The sequence below is a fragment of the Haliotis asinina genome, chromosome 7 (assembly GCF_037392515.1).
Source record: "Haliotis asinina isolate JCU_RB_2024 chromosome 7, JCU_Hal_asi_v2, whole genome shotgun sequence".
Classification (NCBI taxonomy): Eukaryota; Metazoa; Mollusca; class Gastropoda; order Lepetellida; family Haliotidae; genus Haliotis; species Haliotis asinina.
Window position 1 is genome coordinate 11,057,739 of NC_090286.1, and position 15,890 is coordinate 11,073,628.

Genomic DNA, 15,890 nt, shown 5'->3' on the forward strand with positions numbered 1-15,890 from the left:
CAAGGAATTACCAGCATCTGTTTCTAGGAAATTTCTAAGATGCTTGGGTGAGAGATCAAAGGCGCCGACAATACTTTATCAGACGATAGTGTCCACTTTTTTGCATTATGTCACAATGTGTTGGCGTCACTGCGCCATTCCAGCCGGACCCGTCATAATCGAACGTAACTATAGTAACCGGATGCTAGCCTTACTCAAAATAAAGATGGAGTTTCCGCATCGACTGCCGATCGGAGAAGTTGTTTCTCTGACTGGAGAAACCTTCCGTGTGGTGGAATTCTATTTTCCCCATAGAAATATGTCTAGAAAATATGTGATCGAAAATCTTAGAACCGGTTGCCGAAAAACTGTCTTCAAACACGAAATAGAGATATGTGTTAGTTTGTACGATGATGTCTTCTTTCTTGACGGTGAAACGTTTTACACATGTCACACCCTGATCTACGAGCTCTGCTACAATGTCCGACAGACAACACGACCTGTCACGGATGATGGCTCGACAAGAATTCAATGTTCGATGCGCGGACACAGTCACCTCATTATTGGCAAATGTTTTGACAGATAACAAATTAATAGATTGCTGTCTCCGAGCACATTCAACCAGAAATGAACCACTGCGGAGATGGGTGACATTCTTAACTTCACCCCAGATCCCGGATACGGCCTTAGAAATGGCGAAAGGGTTTAAATTTATCGGGAGAAAGTCAACAACCTCAACTACTAAGAAACGAGGCCAGGCGTCATCATTTGGAGCAATGGTTTTTGAAGATTCGTGAACTGTTTCATAACGCTTCTTCTTTTCATTTCTAGATGAAACAAATAGTTGTTGTGACATGGTGAAAGGAAAGGTATTCAGCACTCGTGCTCCCCACCCACCACGAAGTGTCTACCAGGACGATGTCCATATGCACCGGATCTCCAAGATGCTGACACCAGGGATACACGGGTGTTATACTGCAGAGAATATGACATGAATAGTTGTATTTATCTACCAATTTAATGTCAGACTTGTTTGGCCCTAGACAAGAAATCGGAGACATACATTATTCAGAGGTCAACATCTCCAGATTGGCCCATGAGCCACCGCCTTCTGGCATAGGACTCTAGGCAAATTGATATATAAATACTCTGTACATTGAAAATCAGAAAGTCAAAGACCCAGCAATACAAAATGTGCCAATACAAAAACTATGCACAGGGCTTGGCGTGACCAGCCGATAGATAGAACCGGACCAGTTCTACCACCCGTCTAGGTAAAGTCGGGGCCAAAGTGGTTTGTTGAACAACAGGAACACGGTTCCACGCCACTGTTACCCTCAACCACCAGGATCCCTTCCACCACCGACACAGGGCCGCAACCCACGGCAAACGGGTTGGTTGACCAAATACCCTCCTCCACGACCGAGGTGAACGGCTCTTGGCGTTAGCCAGTACCCACCACGAGGATCAATTATCAAATTCACACAGAATATAATGCTAGATAGAAAGATAGATAAACGGATAGAAAAACAGACAGGAAGACAGACAGAATATATGTATGTATGTATGTGTGTGTGTGTGTGTGTGTGTGTGTGTGTGTGTGTGTGTGTGTGTGTGTGTGTGTGTGTGTGTGTGTGTATGTACATCGCTTGGGCTACGTGACCATACTTCTTGGATGCACGAATCAGATATTGGAAGTACTGTAATGGTATGCTGACACAGGACACAACATAGTAGCTGGTTTTGAAACATCGACACAGCTGTACGCATGTGTCAATCTCGACACTGAGGAAATGTTTGACACAGGTAGTCGTGTTCGTATTCAAAATGCGTACATCTATGAAATCGACACTGAGGTATGCAATAACAACTCTGTACTCTCAGGTCGCCCTGAAGAAAAACTATGAAAGACTTCTGGGACCAGACCCATCCTGTATCTGTATCTCCAGTAAAGGTCCACGTAGGAATGCTTTGTTCTGCTTATTTTACAAAATATTTCCATAAAACATGTCTCGCGCATCTTGCAAGTACATTCATATTTACCAGATGTTTCTTACATTGTCATTATGATTGCGACACACACAATTCCAGTTTGCGTTTTATCAAGTTGTATGCATCTGCTGTTACTAATACGTTTTACCTATCTATCAACATGGCACAATAAAGTAACATCCGGAAATGACTCTCTCGTTGACTGAACCCGACATTGAAATAAAAGGCTGCTCATCGACCCAGAAAATTCCCACAACACTATTTCTTGGTGGACTGTACCTGCTAGGATATATCGACATTGCTTGAAGGCAAGACTATCTGTTGACTACTGAATAATGCACCGTGAAAGGACATTACCTATGGTGCAGTCCACGCCCATCCATCCATCCTGACATCCACCAGCAGGACAGGTCCCAGTGATATGATCACACGTAGAAGAGAATACCTTGCAATGTCTGGAACTGCAGTTTCTGGTACAATCTGGACCGTACATTCCCGCCGTACAGACTGAATAACATATCGGATAACAATAATGCAATAACAAGTGTAAAAGAAGGTAACACATGTGGAAGTGAGGCCGTGGCAATGTATGATGTACATACAATACAATGCACAGAATTGTATAAGCTGTTAAACATGCTACACATTATACCTTACGTTCATGACATTGGTAGATGCCCTTTCTCGTCTTACCCTTTGATCTTGAGGAAAATATTTTAATAAGCCATGTTTGTTATGCAAATTATGCTTACTCCAAGCCTGTATATAACGATATACTTCTGAATAATGCTGGGGTTTTGTACAAGTAGTTTACAAGCACATTTTTGCAAAGCGTTGCAAAGCCTTTCGACACACCTCTGTCACAATTAATTCACTAAAATGTAGTTTGCCACAGTTTGAAAGTAGTACTAACTGCTGACACTGACAAATGTACAGCCGAATGTGTTGTAAAGGCATTCGTGGACAAGAAATCTTATTTGTATCAGTGGATTATTTGAGTCTGGATTGTACCGTCCCAATGAATCCACGTTTCTCCGAAATGGAGTCGATTAAAGTGAAAAAACGGCATTTGATACATGTTTATAAATGTTTATTTTAATCATTTGTTTTTGGCGAATAGTGTTTACTAAACACAACAAAGTCACACACGTAAAACCATGTGGAAAGAACAACGAATCCTGCAACATCGAAAGGTAGAACGTTGCAAGACTTTTCTGGGTCGTTTTAGATCTGTAGTTGTTTTTCAAAAGCACGGGCAGACTACACTTACAAAATACTATTTGCCTACTTGAGTGCATTAGATGAAGCATTTAATGTTTTAATATTTATTAATGTTTTAATTGAGAACATTGTCAAAATAATTTTCCATGTGAGCGTCATTCACCACCCTGACTGTAATATTCGATAGAGTTATTCTCTCGTTCACTACCGAAGGTTGATTGGTCAATTCAAACTCAAGAAATATCGTGACTTCTACCCTACCTCAATGTACTATGTTGATTCCATACAGAATACTTGCTTCAGGGAGCATTTATACACATATCACGTAATTGAACACTTATCTCCACCACTTCACATGTACTTTATCACATATGACATGAAGGATAACTAGTTATTATAAATGTGTATCCTCATCTGATGAATCAAACGATCACATATGACGTTGATGGGAAGATGTTGAAACGCGAGTAATGATATTTACTGACACACCTTTAGTTAGGTTACTTAAAATAAGCTAACCGATGTGCCGTGATACTTTTGGACACAATTTCCTTCATTCGCACAGCAGAAGACATGACTTTTAAGCAAGTGTACATATTCTGTCCACATTTCTCTGATTCAATGATTCTAGAAAGAAGGTACTTCAACTAGCTAGAGCTCCAGTAAACAGCTTGTAATTGGTCACCAATTCAGTATCACTGATCAAATACACCTTCCAGTACTGCTACTCGTTTGGTTTGAATAGCCTGTGTATTTTATATGATGAATAGAGTGGCAGACGTTGCACTTCATGAATATTTCTTAGAGCTGCATTTCCTCTGACACGAAACAACAGCATAGCTGTATTTAGAGTTAGCTCCTTTCGAAATTCGCTCCTCTAATAATGCGTTTCCCGTGTCTCACTCTTCACATTTTGTACAATATGTATTATGCTGCATACACAACGCTACCGCAAATGTCGACTACAGATGACCAATCGAGCCACTTTCGCCAATATCAGTATATCTTGCAGTAATATACACACTTTGACACCTAAATTGAAAGTCCAGTCCACAACATTTCACAAGTGTAGATGTAATTTTATCTAGGCGATCTGGAGACATAGTGAAAAATTCGTTGATGTCTTATTCACATATTGTCAGCAAAATATTGACGAGTTTGGAAATGAACCACATCACTTTTAGTGACTTTGTGGAAATACTATGAAACTCCTTTTGCCAACGAATGTAATTGTTTTCCATATAAGTTCATCGAGAGTTAGCTAATGTTTTCATGCTATCCGTGTGATACTGTTTGTATATAAGGCACGACATATACTAGTAGTTTAAGAGTAGAAACATGTATTGAAAGTCACTTTTTTGAAATGTTACATTATTGTAAAATGGTTTGCAGAGACATTTTATCAATATATTTATCGCTTCACTTCAAGACAATACTTACTCCCTACCTGCACTTCCGCAAAGTCCAGTATAGGACCATATCCATCATTGTCAGTATCTGTGTAGACAGTCAGGTAGCGCCAGGTCCCAGGACAGGTCACATTCAGTACATCATCGATGTTTGTTCCGTCAGGACGCCCTGTTACGGTGTGGCATAGATTCCCTTCTTTAGGATCAGATGAATTTGTCCATGACGTGTATAGATGCACGCCATTGCGTCTTTTCTTGTCTGTAACAAGCAGTTACACCCAGAACTTAATGAATTGCGTCTAATAAAATAAATATAACCACGTGTACCAGGTTTGAGTGACATAAACGAACCATTGCGTAATTACAACATGCCGTTATGTCACATTGTACACATCTGGCCCTTATGTACCATTGATTATTCCTAACGGTCGGTTAACCGAGCATTCAGCAAATATCTTTCTGTTCTGCAGAGACGTATGCCATTGGGTAGCGAGTAGTTTGGTGAACATCTTTTGAAAATGTTTTATGCCACTTCTGTCGGTTCTTTGAGACATTTTATCCAGATATATATTTTTTACTGATGAAGATGTTAAATGGCACTTGACAAAAGTAAGACGCTCAAAGAGATTAACTGGCTTCGTGTTTTAAGACACCAGAGATGGTCTTCAGTCATTGTACCCATGTGAGGAATTGAACCTGTTTTCAACGAGGAGCGAAATCTTTCACCATTAGGCCACCCCACACACCCAGATCATAATGAAGCGTGCCAATCAGCATTTGTGAATAGTAAACATCATCATCGTATGATGATGACTTATGGCCTGAATTGAAACGAAGAACATCCTATTTGACTTTAGCACACTGACTTTAGCAAGATAAGTCAGTATATGGTCTCCAGTTTGCATTTCATATTGTAATTCTGATTCATATGAAATCGTAAATTATTAGTCTATACGTACAGTCTGTTCTGAAGTACAGGATAACCTGAGCTGACTGTACAAGTGTCTGCAGGTCCACCTTCCACCAGGCGCTAGATTGACCTATCGCAGTGTGGGCTATGGATCCATCGTCATTTGCGCTTGTTACTCCGTCTACAGCTCTGCTGGCAAGATGATTGCCGTCAAAGTGTGAACTCATCCATACTGGTTTCCCCTCAGCAACATTTGTTCTAGTACCTAGCAAGTAAGAATAGAATTCCACACATACAGTAAGAACAGCTCTTGATGAGTGCATCATGAATAGCTGATATTCGTAAATATGTGTCCAAAATACCCATCATCAGTTTTCAATGATATTATTTACACTTAAGTCCCCTTGTGAACAAATTTGAAGCAAGTGGTGATCTCTGCAAACATGATGTGATGAGATCAAATCTTCATTCCTTTGATATCAAGAACCCTGGTAAAAACGAGTGTTTATTTATTTATTTATTTATTTATTTATTTATTTATTTATTTATTTATTTATTTATTTATTTATTTAAAACCGCATTATATTTACAAGTTAACGCACCAAAGTGGCGGCATTTCCCACCAGTTACCTGTAACTGTTGATCTAGGGAAAAAACACTGTTTATCTTTGGTCGTGTGCGTCGCTTCAGATTGGTCCGGAATGTGATCCGTGAATGTTACAGTAAACTACAGTTAAAGCGAACGCGGACGTTCGTAGCTAGTCAGTGAGTTAAAATGTAGATAAAGATCACTTTGTTACGTATGTAAAAGGCGCCTTACTCTTGCCTCGGTTATCTGAAATTAGATTTCCTATTACCCTCCATTCTCACCCTAGGTCTATTTTTTTCTAAAAGAGAAAAACTGTCACAGTGACGTAAGATAATCATCACTGTCGTTATAGTCAACACGTTATATTGTATACTACCAGAAAATGTATACTGCCTCGCCACCATGTACAGATATTGGTATTCCCTTGTAACGATTGGTACGATTTGAAAAATTGTCTCTAAATGCAACAATTAGCTGTATCACATTTCTATGTTGCTTGTTAGTTTCACTCGATCACGAGCAGATTTCATTTGCTAACACACAATTCTTTTACGTTCAAGTGGCAGGTTGACTTTTTGTTTCAACTTTCGAATCAAACCGAGTTTTTGTAATCCGTCACAGTCAGTTCTACTGCGATCGAAGTTACCACGATGGAAGACGCATGAAGTTCCTTGGCTACAACGATACTGGTTTCGTTCTTACATTCTATTTTATGTAGTCACGGCGTGACAGTTGTGAAATTACAGGTATTTTAAGTAGGTCATGTTTGAAATGTCATGTTATGCTTGCATTTACAATGACCTATTGGCTTACACTTTGGCACCTATCAACGGTTCTGTGACTGACAATGGTCATGGGCTTATACCAACAAGCTTATGATTCCTTCTGTCATTTCAGTTTTTACAAATAATCTTTATAGTTTCTGTTTTGGTTTGCTTGTGATATTTTTAACATAACGACCAAGCTTCGCATAACATGTCATACTTAATGAAAGTGAGTAATCTTTTTCCTTCAGTAAAAGGGACATCACATAATTACAGCCTTCGCATCTAGAATTTATATTATTTTAGTATTCATTAGAGTAGGTAGACGCAATGCAGTAGGTCGTTCTATTCCAGTCAGGTAAATACAATTAAATACGCAACATGTGCGTATGTAACTTCACCAGTTGGTTACAAATAACACTCACTTCATTTATTTACAGTGATGCAATATACACAGACAATACATGCCGTCAAATACTCGGGAGAGACAAACACAGTAATTCGTGACAAAAGCGTTGAACCATTTCACTACCCTGCCCAGATACCCTGCACAAGGAATAACATTACTTTGTTAAACCATTATTACGCCAATATATATATCTCGGGTTCACTCAAGCGAATCAGCTGTATGGAATGTTAGGGTGACCTAACTCATGAGGATTGTCAGGCTATATAAACATGTCTGCCCGTGTTTGTGCATAATACATCCTAATGTAGTGTGATTTAGGTTCTGACATTTCCCGACTGCCTCGCTGTACACACATGTGCATACATGCAGTGAAAGTTGTCCAAACCGACACTCATCGGAACTGAAGAAATAATCCAGTTCGGACAAAGCGTATGATTGTAGAGCTGATGATAAATGTACAAGCCACAGACGGGACTGAAATTTTATGCCGGTGTTGACAACTTGCGATTGCAGAGATACTGGTTTGACAGTTTTCAGTGCGTAGCGTTTTCCAGATACTCTATACATTCACAAATATATATAGTTAGAATAGTGTAGCCTGCCACAGGCACTGTTGTGATATATCCAGGATAACACTGTACAAAAAAAGTAATTATTTAGAAAGTATTCAATCATGACCCCATTCATACAAGAGAAAGGCTGGTGATGTTGTTAAACAGGAAGTAATCTCGGGTGGTAACACGCGTAAAGTCAACAAAGAGACCTGACTTTTGACGAGTGAGTACAAATACGATTCCAGTGATAAATGTGTGTAAACACCTGTATCTTGGACACCCTGATCGATTCACTCCATGGCGTGAGTGAAGTTACCAGTGTTACTTTCAGGACGTCACTGGCAATGCTTGATTGTCTTGTGGGGATAATCGTCATTAGCATAACTGTGTGTAATACATACATACACACACACACAAACACACACACACACACACACGCACGCACGCACGCACGCACGCACGCACGCACGCACGCACGCACGCACGCACGCACACATACATTCATAAGAGCAAATATCATGGCAAATAGGCCAAATAACGGTTGTCTACCGTTCTCTGTAGGTACTCGTAAATAACGTCATGTCCCCACACAGTTTAGAAATACCAAATCTATGCTACCCTGAGTTGGCGGGGAAACACAAACAAAGAAAATACGTACCTGTAACGAGGGTGAAACTGGCAAGCAAAATCACAACACCGTTGCACACAGCCATTGTGCGACACAGTGATGCACAGACCAGGAAGGGGATCTAGATTACGAACCTGTGCAACTGTCTACACAATCATAGGGTGAATGGGACAAAGGGGAATATCGTTCGAGTAAGATTTCATATCAACACAACACAGACGTTCAGTATTTTGTTTGCCGACAGTAGTGAACGTTACCACGAGTAGCAACTATTATCAATAACGAATTCATTGATACTATTGTGTCAGGGTGAACCCAAGCATGCACATCAATGTTTTCATTTACAAGTAAGGCATCGCCAGAAACACGAGTTAGTTACAAAAAATGAAATCTTACTGGTCAGTATGTAAGAGCTACCTGAATGTGTAAAACATATGTGTTAAATTTCCCGTAGTCAAGAGTTGGAAGTACGGTTAATTTGTCTTGACAAGTGGAACTGAACGGTTCATATGAATATACAAAATATGCATAAAATATCTTATTTGCATAACGGCCATAAATTGGAGATAATTCCTTCGGATGACAAGAACAAGTATTGAGGTTGGGTCGGATTAGTCAAACGTTCATTATACGCTATTTATCCGGTTCCGAGTAGTTCGAGTTAACAACATCAACGCTCTTGTGGCTTAATCATGTCCGTGTATTTCAAACTCACGAAAGGATTATCAAGACCAGTTCATGTTGGTTCGTTGTGAGACAACACTAAACCAGTGACAAGCAACATCAAACCTAAGTCATCTAATGATACATTGTCTGCAAACAAGATAAGTGTGGTGTCACCTGTTACACAAATTCGCCTCACTCGACAAGTTATAACCAACAGTTCATGTAATAACCTCATAGTGGGAATACTAGTTTTAAACAACCTGATCTGATTAAATGTGGCGACGGATCGGGAGGTCGAGGTGAATTATTTGGATGATTAAATGCGTGGCCGAACGATTTCTGTACCGTGGCCCACACTTGATTAATCAATAGAACTGCTTAGTATTTTGAATGAGTTTATTTTTAATTTCAACGTAGACAATATTTCAGTCATGTCATGACGAGAACAAATTTAACGATTACAGAGGATATGCATTTAATATAAAACCTGTCGTCAGATGGCAATAAAACAACTAGATAATCACAGTTTGAAATTGAAACTAGCATGTGACCTCGTACCTGAATTTGGGCAATACAAAACATAACAATAGGGTATAGATAGCCAACAAACGGAAAATAGATCTCCATACAGGGGACCATAGGGACTTATATTACTTTTGCCACCTGCATGGATTCTAGCTGGATTTACACCATCCATCCAGCCGCTATCCACTGTACTGATATATAGCCATTATAAAACAACAAAGAGAGGTGGCAGATCTTAGTATTTTGGATGTGACTGAGTGTGTCGGTAACCCAATATAGAATGTATTCTCAATCGTGGCATGTGGTCATGTGAAACCAGCTAAACAGGCTGATCATCAAAAACTCTCACTTCAGTTCTTTGCAGTGATTAGATATACACTGTCATTGATTTATGTCAAACTCTCGGGAGAGGGGGAATACAAGTTTCTTGTAACAAGGTACAGTTCTTCTCAAACGTTTGGCAATGTCACTCTGATACTGACAGCAGGAAGGGTATTACTGACATAAGTTATTTACATACCTCAGGTAATGTATATCTCACAGGACCATTCAAGGTAACCAAGCGTGTGAATGTTACGTCGACCTAAATCTTGAGTATCGTCAGGTGATATGAACACGTCTATTATGTCTTAATGAAATAGGTTTGGCTAAATTTGACAACCCTCGCAAGCTGCTGAAGAGTTGATATAAATCTAGCTAGGGTCCATATAAGTAGCAAAAGTACTGAAGGTCCCCATGGTCCCTAGTATAGTGGTGGTGATCAATCCGTTGTACTGTTGTCTAAAGTAATTTATTTTTGCCATAGCGTACTAGTTTTAAAACCTTTGATAGTCCAGAAATTTCAGATTTTTATTGTCCTTCGATGACAAGTTTGTGCATTTTAGATTTAATTATTTCAATAATGATGTATGTCAAATTCTATTGCTGCAATATTGCGGATATGGCACTAAATATTAACTCACTCACTCACACACTATCCGACTGCCTCTCTGCCTCATGGTGGTGATGATCTATCCGTTGTACTGTTGTCTAAAGGAATATGTTTTTGTCATAGCGTACTAGTTTTAAAGCCTTTGATAGTCCAGAAATTTCAGAATTTTTACTGTCCTTCGATGACAGGTTTGTGCGTTTTAGATTTAATTATTTGAGTGACCCACTTAGGGTCATTAAGTTATTTGTTTCCATTAATTACATGCTCTTTCCATTCTGATGTGGCTTTAGCTCCCCTATCATTTACGAGCGCTTCATTCACTTCATGTTCAGAGCACTAATTCCACGTCATTTTAGAGTTACCTCCCTTCTTGTTCGTCTGCTCCACGTTCATGTTCAACGTTAACCATACTCCGGGTTTGTACGGCTATGAGTATGCATAGTTCTTTCTCCGCTATTCATAGTGATGTATTATGACATTGTCAACAAGAGGAATGAAGATTTATAAATGCAAACCGATCTTTATGTCATCTTTGTGAGGACAATATAATATACAGTATAGTTCAAAATTATTGAGAATAGCTAAAGCATTTCATATTATTGAAGGAGAACAAATCAGATAAAACTGAATGTATTGTAAAAGTGAACTGACCTTTTCATGTTGTGTAGGTAACAATTTAATATTTTATCAAATCTCCTTGAGCTTCACGGCACAGTCTAAGACGGGTGGGCATACTTCCTATCAGAGAGGTTAGTGTCTCGTGAGTTATGCTGTCCCAGTATCGGACCACTTCTCTCTTCATGTCTTCAATTTTTGTCAACCCCTTTTGATTCACCCATTCCTTCATCATCCCCCAAATGTTCTCAATGGGATTTAAGTCAGGACTATATGCAGGAAATGGTAATGCAGTCACATTTCACTCCTGAAACCACTGCTCGGCATGTTTTGCGGTGTGTTTAGGATCATTATCTTGCTGCAAAATTCAGTCATTTCCATAAAACACATGTGCACTTGGAAGGAGAAAATTATCTAATATGTTAGTGTAACGTTGACTTGTCAGATTTCCCTCAAACACACACAGCGTGGTCGTTCCTAAGAAGGATATCCCTCCCCATACATGAAACTTTGGGCTGTATTTAGGTCGTCGATACAACGGTGCTGACGCAGACTTTGTCCATATTTTCACATTATTGGGATATACCCATATTGAGCTTTCATCAGTAAAAATCACATTTTCCCAGTCAAAGTTTTCATGTGCCAAACACCACTCAACACGCCTGTCTTTATGTTCTTGTTTCATGAGAGGAGGAGGAATTCCAGTCTTTTTCTCCCATCTAAGATCAATCAAATTTCTTCTAACTGTAGATTTTGATACAACTATTGATCCCCTTTCTATCATTTCATACCTGATGTTGGAGATGCTTGCCCTTTGCTGTTTAGACGCTAAAATTCCCAGCCGGACGCGATCTGAGAAGTCCAATTTTCTGGGTCTCCCTGCTCCTTTCTGGTGCCCAAAATCCTTTCCCTCTTTAAAATTCTTCCTAATCCTATACACAGTAGAAAGAGGAGTTCCTGTTCTCTCTGCCAATGTGTTTACATCATCAATTCCTTGATTACACAACTCAAAAATCAACCTTCTTTTATCTTCAGCAGACATTGTTGACAGTGCTGAGGAAAATGACGTTTGCTACAAATTCAGGGGAGGTAACTCTAATTGTACTATACTCAGTAGGCCAAGATGAGTTACCTCCCTTATATCATTACTTAGTTTTAAGTATCAGTGAATGAGTTGAGGTGTTAGGATAGCTCAAAGTAAGAAGAAAAATTCTCAATAATTATGAACCAGACTATATATCAAATTCTATTGCTGCAATATTGCGGATATGACACTAAATATTAACTCACTCACTCACACACTATCCGACTGCCTCTCTGCATACATATATCCCTTGTGCAGAAAGAATCATAGTCAGGCATGTCTTGCTTAACTGTACTCATTTTTCACTGAAAAATATATTTTACAGATTCGTCTTTAAAGGATCCTTTTCATTCACGTCCTTATTTAATCCTGTGTTTCTAAAGGAAATTAATTATGTGTAACGTCATTTTCCCACAAAGTTTAGAAATACCAACAGTAGGTAATGAAACACAATGCTAAGAAAATATTTACCTGTAACGAGGCAGAAGCTGGCAAGCAAAACCATAACACTGACACTTACAGCCATCATGATACACCGTCCCACAGACCGGGAAGAGGATCTAGATGAGAAACCTCATCAAAAGACAACAGACATTGTCGTTCATGTCAGATCTCAAAACAGCATGCTTCCCCCATAACACTGATGTTTTATTTTCCTGTAACGCATCCACAAACAGCTACTATCACAGATGAAACCCTTTATAGTCGTGCGTTCTGAATGCTTGAATGCACATCTGAGAAAACGTGATCATAATACTGGACAAAACTAGATAAGGATATATGTAAATTTTGGAATCATGAATACTAATGAATGGATTTTTTGACACACTGATAAAATATCAATCCTAACAATACCAGGATCCCTGACGTATTAAGTCCAGTATACACAATTTAAACCGATAATTTTGACCAATAATTGCATGATGCATAAACTTTAAATTTATAGGATAAACACACTATTCACGTTAAAGTTTAAAGAAAAGTGTTTTGAAATCAGACTTACAAAGAAGTACGCGTGCAATCAACAAACAACAGAACTATTATAAAGTATATGGTTTACAAATTGTATTGGGCGGTGGGGTAGCCTTGTGGTTAAAGCGTTCGCTCGTCACGCCGAAGATCCGGGTTCGATTCCCCACATGGGTACAACGTTTGAGGCCCATTTTCTCGTGTCCCCCGCCGCGATATCGCTGGAATATTGCTAAAAGCGGCAATCAAGTTCTCAGATATATAGAGAGTACTAAATTATGTCTCACTTTACTACATACTACACCATTCACTCGTTTCATAAATATGGTGTTACATCGGACATAGTTTAGTATTTTATTTATCACTCACCCAACATTAGCAAACGAGTGTGGTCACAGCTTTCCTCGAGGGAAGCAAGGTCAAATACTATTGTGACAGAGGTATTAGCATCGTAACGTCATAACTGTAAAACACTTTGTGAGTGCATATGAAGTTGGGGCGTGAGTAAGTGAGTTGAGTTTTACGCCTCTGTTAGCAATATTGTAGCAACATCACAGCGGGACACATTCTGCCCATGAGGGTAATCGAACCCGGGTCTTCGGTGTGATGATAGAAATTCCCCCAACCACTTGGCTACCCAAAGGAGTGAGCGAGAGTAGATAATAAAATATACTACCCATCAAAAGTTTAGACTCACTTTATATTATGACGATATCTTACTTCAAAATGACGGATTTGGCTGGTGATACTAATTAATAACAACATCAATCATTTCAATTTTGTATTCGGGAATCACTATTACACTGTACGTTCGTCATTGTTCATCTATTGAACCTCAGACATCAATAGGGTGAGAAAGTGAGTGTCAAAAGTGTCAAACATCGGGTAAGTCCACCTCCTGCTATGACACAAGCGTTACACCGACGTCGCATACCACGTACCAACAGACCAATCTGCCTCTGAGGAATGTTCTGCCACTCCTGTAGCAATGCATTCTGAAGCCGGTCAAGGATAGCAGGGGGAGGAACTCTGTTGTAAACACGACGCCCAAGGATGCCCCACACATGCTCTATGGGGTTCAGGTCGGGTGATAATGCTGGCCATTCCATACGATTAACACCATGTTGCTGTAGACAAGCAGTCACAATACGAGCTCTGTGAGGCCTAGCATTACCATTCTGAAAAACGACATTGCCTGGCATGGTCCTCAGAAATGGAATAACAATGGGAATGAGTATCTCGTCACAATATCTCTGTCCGGTCAAATTCCCATTCACTACCACTATGTCTGTTCTCCCATTCATGGCAACAACACCCCAGATCACTACCGAGACCCCTCCAAAACGATCATGCTCAACAACGTTAGCACCGGCAAAATGTTCTCCCTGACGTCTGAAAACAGAAATGCGACCGTCGTTGAAGTGCAGATTAAATCATATTCATCAGTAAAAAGCACACGTGACCATCGGTAAGCACCCCATTTCAAATGTCCATTTGCCCAGTTCAATCGAGCATGACGGTGACGTGCTGTAAGAGGGGGTCGAACGGCAGGTCGGCGTGCGCACAGTCAATACTGACGTAATCGGCGACGTATTATTCAGGCAGATACACGACGTCCTCTGGCATGACTAAATGCATTGTTTACCGTAGTGGCAGTGGCATGTCTGTTCCTGAGAACGATCAATCTGATGTACCGGTCATCTTGTTATGATTTTACTTTTGGCCTTCCAGATTGGGGGCGGTCCTGCACGGAATTAGTCTGTTGGAATCGTGGAAAGGTTAGAAATAGCCTTTTGGGGCACGCTAAGTCGTCTAGCAACATATCGTTGTGATCTTCCATCTTGCAAAAGTGCTAGGGCCTGATTTCGTTCATCAATACGTAAACTTCTTCCTCTACCCATAGTGGCATCGAAGTGAAATGTAATGTGTTCACAGATCCCTCCTAAACTTTTATCCAGACCAAATGCAAGAGGATCATCCTAGTTATCGACCAAATGCACAGGTTTGTACCCTGCTTGTTAATAGATGCGTTTTGGTGTAAAGTTTCGATAGAATATTACACTTTTTCCAAACGTTAGTTATTGTATAGAACTTATTATTGTGATGATTTTAATGATTCAAGTTTCATTTACAGGACATTGAGTCGTGTGTAAACAAAATGTCCAAAAATTCCAGCAGATTTCATGGAATTAGAAAAGTTGATTGGAGAAAGACACTATGTTGGCAGTGATTTTGACAAGAAAGTCAATACTATTCAACCTCAGCGTCCAGCTTACAAGAGCTCAAGGCTAGTACAATGACCATCACTCACAATGCTGGTCTTCCTCCTAGTGAGATGAGAGACAAGAGTTAGCTCCCCTTATATACCTCGAAAAATGCTGTCCCTCTCGGACTATGCATGTTCACAGCGTGTAAGTAAATGTTTAACGTCACACGTACAAAATGTACATTTTGAGCACTGTTACCAAATAAATATAAGTGTCACTTAGCATTGGAATGCAACGACGTTAGTTTCGCAATCAGATTACAGTGAACAATCTCTCCATTTTGCAAAAGGATGATGTCACACCACAAACCATTACACAGGTCCTTGTTTAACTTGCTCTGGGAAAGAGATAATGTGCCTTGTAAATGGCTTCACAGAG

General features: G+C 39.7%; 1 protein-coding gene across 4 annotated transcripts in view; it reads right to left on the reverse strand.

The window, feature by feature from the left end:
• The window catches only part of LOC137290336 (multiple epidermal growth factor-like domains protein 10), a 71,244-nt gene that overhangs the window by 24,112 nt on the left and 31,242 nt on the right, over positions 1–15,890 (reverse strand). The window contains exons 1-4 of one of the 4 annotated variants that reach the window (XM_067821182.1): positions 8,486–8,558; positions 5,561–5,776; positions 4,633–4,860; positions 2,329–2,478 (exon numbers count right to left, since the gene is read on the reverse strand). In XM_067821182.1, the coding sequence (XP_067677283.1) occupies positions 2,329–2,478; positions 4,633–4,860; positions 5,561–5,776; positions 8,486–8,540 (649 nt within the window). In that variant the 5' untranslated portion in view covers positions 8,541–8,558. Of the gene's footprint in view, positions 1–2,328; positions 2,479–4,632; positions 4,861–5,560; positions 6,170–8,485; positions 8,559–15,890 lie in introns of those variants that run through there. The other 3 variants (XM_067821181.1, XM_067821185.1, XM_067821184.1) reach the window with 3 other exon arrangements.